This window comes from Rutidosis leptorrhynchoides, chromosome 6 (assembly GCF_046630445.1).
Source record: "Rutidosis leptorrhynchoides isolate AG116_Rl617_1_P2 chromosome 6, CSIRO_AGI_Rlap_v1, whole genome shotgun sequence".
NCBI lineage: Eukaryota > Viridiplantae > Streptophyta > Magnoliopsida > Asterales > Asteraceae > Rutidosis > Rutidosis leptorrhynchoides.
Window position 1 is genome coordinate 434,852,924 of NC_092338.1, and position 9,777 is coordinate 434,862,700.

The window sequence follows — 9,777 nt, forward strand, 5'->3', positions numbered from 1 at the left end:
ATATGTTATATTAAGATGTGACAATATTTATAAATTGAAAACTAATTTAGAAACTATTAAGAACTAAGTAATAATAAGAACTAATTAGGACTAGGTATAAATTAATAAAAGACATGGCAAATAATGTAAATAAATAAATAAATAAAACAATTATTAAATAAAATTAACATGTTAATAAAAAATAAAATATAAAATATATAAATATAGTAAATTGCCGAATAAAAATAATAATAAATAAATTCATACATAAAATAAATCGGCTGTTTAGATAAATTAGGGGAGAAAAACTTGATCTTTAAGCTTTCACAAATCCTAGTTTAAGCCTAATACAACTCCTTGGTCTTCAAGTAATTCTAGTGGGATTAGGAAACCCAAACACAACTATATAAACCCTCATGTTATTCCATATTTTGCACCACAAATAAACCCACAAAACCTGTTGCATTTAGTCGACTAATTCACCAGCTTTCCCTCTTTTTTTTTTAGTTGATACATCAGCCTCCTGCAGCCCTTTTCAATCGAAAATCATCACCTCCACAGCCCCAGCCTGCAATCGCCAACCATCACCTCCCTTCAGCAGCCCTTTTCGCCACTATCCTGCTGCTGTTACAGCTCCTGTTCAGCCCCACAAACAACCCTGCTCTTGTTTCCCTGCTGCAAACACGCCATCAAACATCCTGCACATTGGTTCCTTGTTGCTGCATTTTTTTTCCTGTTTCCTGCTACTGCTGTCGTGATAAATCAGACCCAAGATCATCTGTTTTGGGTCGTAAGTTGCTGCAGGGTTTTGTTTTTCTGTTCAGTCCTCATTCACCATCATTCTTGATCTCCACCTTCTAAAGGTTGAGATCTCCGAACACATACACCGTTCTTACATCTTGCGTGGAATTACTTACTTGCTGCTAAGGTGAACTTCATAGCCCCACTTTTTAACTATCTTTATATACTTGTTTTGAACTTTTGGGGTGAGACACATGCTTGCTTTTAAAACTGTTTTACGCTTAGACACAAGTACTCGAAAACTTTATCTTGATTAGTTCAAACTGTGCTATGACATGCTTTGTTTCATGCTAAATCCCTGCCATAATTAGTTGCTACTTTGAAACGCAAACTTAGTTATTGTGAGTAGGCCTACTGAGAGCGACGTCTCTAACCAGTTGACCGTTGGTCTTTGGTTACATAATAATGATTAAAACGACACCGACAGTTCAAGGTGTCACGGGATTACTTTGTTTAGTCTCGATATCATACACCCCAGCACTACTAACGAACTGATTAAACTTTATAACTAAATCTTGTGGTCTAAAAACTATTATAAACCTATGTTGTTCACTCAACCATTTTTGGTTGACACTTTAAGCATGTTTTGTCTCAGGTGAAGATTGCTAGAGATTTGTGTGCTATTTGGACTTTGCTGCTTTTGGAGTCCGCATTTTATTATTCATTGCATTAAAACACTTTAGTTTACATTTACTTTTGTTAAGGATTCATTTGTAATGACTTAATACTTTCCGCTGCTTTAATACATTGGTTTGTAATTAAAACGTCTCATTTAGAGTCGTTCTCGCTTTACACTTGTGTTATGATATTGGTTAGTCACATATGACCCCCGGTCCCATTTAGGGGGTGTGACAGGATTTTACAGGGTCGTTGGCATATTCTACAACAACCCGCCAGGACATATGCGAGGAATCAAATGAGACAGCTTATGTATACGTGCATCATACTACATAACATCATTATTGAAGACAATGGTTACAACCTTGCCGAGAATGATTGGGTTTATGAGCCGCCTCAACACATACAACGTTCTTGGATCGAAAGGTGTGACGCTCGTGCTAGACGAACAAGGAAGCTACGTGATAGAGAAGTGCACGAAGGCTTACGATCGAATTTGGTTAAACATTTATGGGCTCTTCGAGAATTCAATTAATCGTTTTCAATATTTCAAAAATAAATGTAGTGTTTTTTTATTAATGTAAGGTTTTTTTTATTAAAATATGTAATTTTTTTTATTATTATTTGAAGTTTTTTAATATTTACACAATTAAAAAATATACAAAATAAATTAAAAAGGAAGAAGGACATTGAAAATGGACACTGAAATGAACACTGTGGACACCAGCATCCAACTGCCAGTCTGTCAATCTCAGTGTCTAAAATGGACAATGAGAAAGACTACGGGCAACTCGTGCTCTAACGCTCTATGCTTACTTTGTCTTTTCTAATACAATTTTATTTTCAATACTAAAGTCATGCATTTTCATATATATATCAAACAAAAAATTATATTGATAGAAGCATAAACACGAATATACATTTCGGTCAATTTTTTATACAGTAGTTTTTTTTTAGTTTCCTTAATTTGATTTCCTCTTTTTCTCTTTTATCTTAATGATTATTTTTCTATCTTTTTAACTTTCATTAATACTAATCGTTAATGTGCGTATTAAGATTAATATTAGACTACCGATACAATGTTTGAAGTGCATAGAGTGTTGGGTGCAAACCCAATCCCACATTGGTTGGGGATAAATGTCAAGATCAACATATAAGCTCATGAGTGTCTCTCTCTACTACCAATTGGTTTTAGAGTAATTTGAGAGCTCATGGCTTATATGTTTGGTGTTTGTTGGGCTATAACCGGTCCTTTCAGTGGTATCAGAGCGTGTTAGCCCAAAATTATGATGTGGATTAATCGCCCTAGTTCGCCAACGATAATGGATCATTGTGTGTGCCTTATATCAAAAGATCTCCCTGATTTGGCCTTGGTCAGGTTGAGAGTTGCGGGTAATGGCCGGCGATATAAGATGAATGGATCTTGTGCGGAATATCGTTGAAGGGGAGGCCTGGTGATGTGGTCTTCGGTTTGAGGGGAGGATTGTTGGGTGCAAACCCAATCCCACATTGGTTGGGGATAAATTTCAAGATCAACATATAAGCTCATGAGTGTCTCTTTCTACTACCAATTGGTTTTAGAGTAATTTGAGAGCTCATGGCTTATATGTTTGGTGCTTGTTGGGCTATAACCGGGTCCTTTCATAGAGTACGTAGCGAATTCATTTCCGCAGCAACGCACTGACCAAATCATTCAGAGAGAGTATAAAGATTACTCCTAACTTTAAAGTACCTGAATTAACCATAATCGTTTTTATGTATCGTTAAACATTTATCCATTAACCCTACATCCATCTAACCTAATCATCTCATCAGAATCTCTCATTATCATTAACATTTACATTTCAACCAAATCATAGCAACCTAGTAAGCTGCTACCTAAAATCGGTCCATTAAGATGCCAACAAGTATGCATCTTGCTTACCTACAAAGATATCTCAGTTCCCAATATGCCAAGATCTTTTGTTCGATTATATTTTATAGTATAAACAGATAAAAATATAATAAAAGCTATATTGGGGAATGGGCAAACGCAAAAAAGATAATATTGCCATATTGGTGCATAAAACCATGTAAGGTGGAAATGGTAACTGTTGGCCACTTGTAAATGACATGCACCACGTGCCCTTGCTAACGCCGTTACCCAATCGTTAATCGCCATTGCTAACGTGGCCTCTACCTCTTCAATACGTGTCACTTTCTCATACATCAACCGTCATGAATCTTCATGGCATTTCATCTGTCATCTTCTTATTAATACGCCGACTTCATATACCACTTTTCATATTACTATCTCTATCTGCTAATATCTTGTTACTTTTCAATACAAAATATAAAATTTTAATATTCTTGTGATCTGTATTTTTATTTTTATTGTTACGTTTTCACTAAAAGAAAAATAGTTGAACGAATTATGGTATCGGAGAATGAAAGAATGGTGAAGATTGAGTTAGAAGCGGCAGAAGCTTTGGCTGGATTGGCTCAGTTTTCAACGAATCATGTGTCCGAGTCTCATGGTAGTCATGACTCGGTTGTTGAACGAGTCAAGGACGAGTCTAACTCGTCGATTGACACGTTTCATAAGTGTTCTACTAATTCTAATTACGAGGTTTGTTACTAACCACAGTATAATTATTTGGAATTTAAGGACTAAGGTAGGGTGAAATTCATGAATATGTTACTTGTTTAAATGAAGAAATGTCATATATATGTGGTGGTTGTTTAATTAGATCATAGTTTAGAATTAGTAAATCGTAGTTTAGCTCTTATAATATAAATGAATGGATGATAAATGTTTTGTAGGCCTATTAAAACTATAACCAAAGTTTAGAATAATATTTATGGTAAGTTTTAAGGACCTAGTAAATCATAGTTTAAATCTTACAATATAAAGTTTGGATGTAAATGTTTTGTAGGCCAATTAAAACTATAAGAAATTTTCTAATGACAACCCTAAGGGTTGTCAATAAGAGATTCACGCATGCTAATTTAATTTGTACATTCAAAGTAACTACATTTTTTCTGGAAATAACCACCACTAAGTCAATAAATGTACCACCATTCATGCATCAAATTTTTTCTTAAAGACAACCCTAAGGGTTGTCATTAGAAAATTTCAAACTATAATTATAAGTTTAGATCTTAGAATGCTAAGTTTGGATAAAGAATTTTAGGCCCATCAAATTTTAGTATTGATCTTGGAATTATATATGTGGATAAATGTCACGTGACATTAAATCATTGTTTTATCCGACATAAGAACAATATTTAGATGTATTATCAAACCTAACTATATACTCGTATATGGTAAGTGGACTACCACATGCATATATGATAGTAATTGATAAATATCCCTATTGTCTCTTTAAAGCCTTCATGAAATGAGTCACATATGAATCTTGTCTCCTCATATATTGGTCCATACATGATAAATATATTACATATATATAGTCTATTAATAGAGTTGATATTTACTACGAGTACTAATTTTGATAAATACACCATAAACATACATATACATTATATGCGTCTATCATAATGTATTTATCAAAATCCCGTTTTTTAAACGAAAATAACGAATATTCTAAATCAAAGCCATTTCTTCGAAAGATGCAAAAGACCAACAAAAATTACATATGGCATGGCTAGGCTCAGAGACTAGGAAACATTACTACCAAAGATAATGAAATCCCGCTATCTACAATCGAGCCTAACTTAACCGATCTTCAAAACCGACCCTGATACAAGAGAACAAAACAACGCCTAAATAAGGACATAAACGCAACGAAAAATACCACGAAACACAAAAACTAAACCAAAGCGCAACCAAACCAATCACCAAAACCACACAACAAGACAAGCCAAGCTACTTGACCACGGGGTTGATCTTTCGACTTTTAGGTCCTGGTCCTTTCCATCGAATTTATCAAAATCAACTAGTTTATATAACCACGCCCATAATAATAATAATAATGGTTTTATTTTCCTTTTTGGTTAGATTTGCGTACTATTTATGTAGACATTAACCTATATATATTCATAACCACACAAGTGTATAATTTGCAATATCACATCAATCACAAAAATAGTGACCTTTTTGTTTGTGGAATATTAGATTTTGAATACAAGTTTAAAGTAGTTATTGTTACAAAGAAAAAGAATTAAAAAAGGAAGTTAATATGCCATTTTCTACCACTGGACCTTAAAATTTTGGCTGGTACATATTAATAAATCTATATATCATTTGAGCAAAAGCCTCATCACATTAGGGCAGCTCTGTCATTTTCCATCCGCACTCGGGGATATTTATTACGGAGTATATTTCATTTGTTAAAATTTCATCAAGTGATTTTATTTGATCATTTCTTTCGGTTTTTTATTCAGGATGCAACAGATTGTATGGCGAAAAAATCGGATAAACCTAGCATGTTAACCGCAAAGGCAGTGAAGGATGAAAGGAATACAGAACTTACACTAAATCCTACTTATCCAACAAACTGTGTATCAAGTGTAAGAAAATGTAGACCAAATCTAACAGAGGTATAATAACATCTCATATGTTTTAATCGATTTGATATCATTGTATACGTTTTGAGCCTAGCTGAATTCAAGTTTTTAAACAACAGGAAGAAATGGAGGCTCGTAAAATACGTAGGGTGCTAGCAAATAGAGAATCCGCTAGACAGACAATTCGTAGAAGACAGGTATCTGTTTCAGCAAATGTTATTTGTAACCATCTGTACATTTGTTGAAAATGCGGATTAGTATCGAAATTCGTGTATGTTTGCTGATTTTTTTTATTTGTTTACGATAAATTTTCAAGGCAGTTTTTGAAGAGCTAACAAGAAAGGCTGTTGATTTAGCATGGGAGAATGAAAATCTAAAAAGGGTATGTACTACGACTATCTACCCTTATCTTTCTTTAACATGACCCGTTTGACCCGTTCTGGTTCTCAAACGGATCGATTTCTTGTTCCTTGTAACTGTAACTGACCAGATACAGGACATTTTCTTTTACTAGGAAAAAGACAATGCCTCGCAACGGTACGATTCTCTCAAAACCAAGAATAAATCCTTAAAAGAACAGGTAAAATCATAAATAATATTGCAGAACATTTATTTTCGAACCGAGATGATTTCAAACATTTGTTTGACAAAAATTTATTGTACCTGTACAGATGATCAAAGTAATGAAGATAGAAACAGATGAAACGCGAGACGAGTCCATCACAATAAACGAACCGACCATTTCAGCATCGTCCACAAATTCTCCGTTTATCATCTACAACCAACCACCTTTTTTACCATTCGTATGGCCAAATTCCGTCCAGTTACAATGTGGACCACCCGCAGGAATAGTCATCGCGAATAAACCAGATACATCATCATGTGAAGAAGGAAGCACGATGAGTTCGCTATATTTACTCCCGTGCCCTTGGCTTGTTACTCTTCCCCAAAATAGTAGCAACGAAAACCGTCCTCATTCTTTTAATCTTAACGATAAGCCTAAAGAATACACAGAGTGCCTAGAATTCTTTCCTGAAAAAGTGAAGTCGGAAACAGCAAATTACAACGGTGTTGCGCGTGATTCGAATCCTGAAGTTGCTACGACTAGTGCACCTGTGAGTAGCAACACACTTATTGATCATGAACATGATGATACTAATACTACTTTGTTAATGCATCATGTTAAGGCTAGTAAACTTGGTGATAGTGAACAGGTTGTAGATGATGATCAAATTCTCAAAATTCGCCAATCAGGTAAACGATTATGCGATACGGTTGCTGCAACTGAAGCTAGGAAGAGGAGAAAAGAGCTTACGCGATTAAAGAGCTACTCTCATTCTCGTCAACTGCGGATGCATTAACAAAGGGATGGCGTTCGTGTGACATTTTTTTTGTAGTTTGGGCGCGGAAAATGTAAAATGAGTGGTCATTTTGTTTGCTTGTCATTGTGACCAACTGACCATGTATATGTATAATGTTTAGGAAACTTCAGTTATGATATACTGGTGTTTTGATCTATAGGTGAGTTTTTTAGAGGATGAGCACAATAAAAAGATGTTTCCATAATCATGGAGTGAAACTAATACAGTTTGTAGTATGTATGTAACATATAATTTTAATGAATTTATTCACAACAAAGATGTCCGTACACTCATTGATACTTGCTAAATGTACGAACACAATGTGTATCATTTGCCTTCTGCCCAGTAACTTGATAGAAATTAATTTTGGAACACATTGAGGTAAATTTTGAATCACTGACCTGACCACTGGTGCACATGCTAATGTGCGCCTTTATAGGAACTGTATTTGCACTAAGGGTTGGCTCATTAATTTTAAAGCTACGTTTGAAATATAAAAATGGGCCCTTACATGAATTGAGTTATTTAGTAGTTGAAATTAAACAATAATAAACTAATCTTTTTAAGCTCGTAATTTGTAAATTACCTAAGTACAATTGAAAATTTTTGTTTCAATTATATACTGCTAGTGTAACCGTCTCTAGAATCTAACAAACTTAATTACATAAAGTTACATAACAGTTCCATAAAGTTACATAACAGTTCCTGCATTATAAATAGTTACATATTGACCCGAATACTTTATAGTTTGAATATTGACAACTCAAGTCCCGGTACTTTTATACTCCCTTTCAAGTTGGGAGTTTGGTGGATAAACAACTCCCACTAGATAAATTGATTATGCTGGTCAATTATAACTATCTTTGTAAATACATCTACAAATTTGGATTTGGCTTCATATTGTTTATTTTAGGATAGATTGAGTTATTTGGAGATATAAAAATGGACCCTTACATGGATTGAGTTATTTAATAGTTGAAATCAAACAATAATAAACTAAACTTTTTAAGCTCGTAATTTGTAAATTACCTAATTACAATTCAAAATCTCTGTTTCGATTATATTCTGCTATTATTATTATTATTATTATTATTATTATTATTATTATTATTATTATTATTATTATTATTATTATTATTATTATTATATATTATATATGTCTAACCATTTTGCTAATTAAATACTCCGTACTTTCTTACAATACCAGTTACCAAATATACTAAATCTTATTGCCCATTTGCTAACGATATCACTAATAGTTGTAATTAACGCGTATAAATAAGTTGTACATAACGATTATTATTTGACTTTTGTCTTATAGTTATTCTTTTGTGCAAGCATTTCAAATTACTAAATTATGTGTTAAATTGTTAAATTATTGAAAATTAAATTTTGTGGATTTAGAATGTTTAGCTGTGAATTTTTTTATTTGTAAAGTAACGTACGAGTAAAAAAACATTTTAACGAAAAACATATAATTTTCTACAACGATAAATTAACAAGTAATTTGCATTTAATTTATGACTATTAATTTGGTCTACTCAAAAATACATATATTATATATTATATATTCCGTCTCAACGTGTAGACTTTCTATCTCGTTATCATTAAAGCAAAAAAAAAAAAAAAAAATTATCTATAAAATTAAAATATTTTCATCAAACGGCACTTTTACTATATTTTATTATTTTTATAATTAAACGGTCAAATTTGAAGGAATATTTCAGAAATATTTCAGGAACATTCCCTCTTTATCCCGTCCTCCGTTATAATTTGAAATCACGAAAACAATGGTGAGTCATCGAAGAAGAATGGGTGGCGCCGTGGCGGGGGAATGTCATCGATGGTGAAAAGATGACGGTGCAAGAGGAATGTTCTAAGAATAGTGTAAATGTCAACTTACATGCACATTATTTTTGAATAAACATCAAGAATAGTCAGTTCAAGCTTTTCATGTTCACATAATCTCATTATGTCATTCTAAAGCATAATTCTTTTCTAAGTTATTATTCCAAGTGTACCATTATAACAAACAAGGACGACGACAATAAGTAATAATAATTAATAATCTTATAATAATACTAATAATATAACAATAATAATTAATAATCAATAATCAATAATAATAATAACCTCAATGAATTGGCCAAGGAAGTGATAGTTGGCCATCTGTTTCGTATGATTATCTTGAGCAATAATTTATACTTATCTTTATATTTATATTTACTTATATTTATATTTATATTTATATCCTCTCTAAATCACGTAAGTCAAAATCTCATATATAATTGTAAATCGCGTAAGTCAAAATCTCATATAATTGTTTATAAAAGAAGATAAAAACAAATAAACAAAATTGTGGCGGATCGGATCGGAATGTGACTGATTTCTACAGTTATCACCTCCTAATTGGATCAATTCCTTGACCAATTCAGAATAATCGTATATTTATATGAATTTTGCTAAAGACAACCTTTAAAAATTATTGTTAATGTGTCTATTAAAAAGTCAT

General features: G+C 32.7%; 1 protein-coding gene across 1 annotated transcript; it reads left to right on the forward strand.

The window, feature by feature from the left end:
• The first annotated feature begins 3,811 nt into the window (after positions 1–3,811).
• Positions 3,812–6,496, forward strand: LOC139855293 (uncharacterized). The gene is made up of 5 exons (XM_071844529.1): positions 3,812–4,006; positions 5,782–5,937; positions 6,024–6,101; positions 6,221–6,286; positions 6,419–6,496. The coding sequence occupies exons 1-5, from the start codon at positions 3,812–3,814 to the stop codon at positions 6,494–6,496; spliced, it is 573 nt and encodes a 190-aa protein (XP_071700630.1).
• Positions 6,497–9,777: the final 3,281 nt, after the last annotated feature.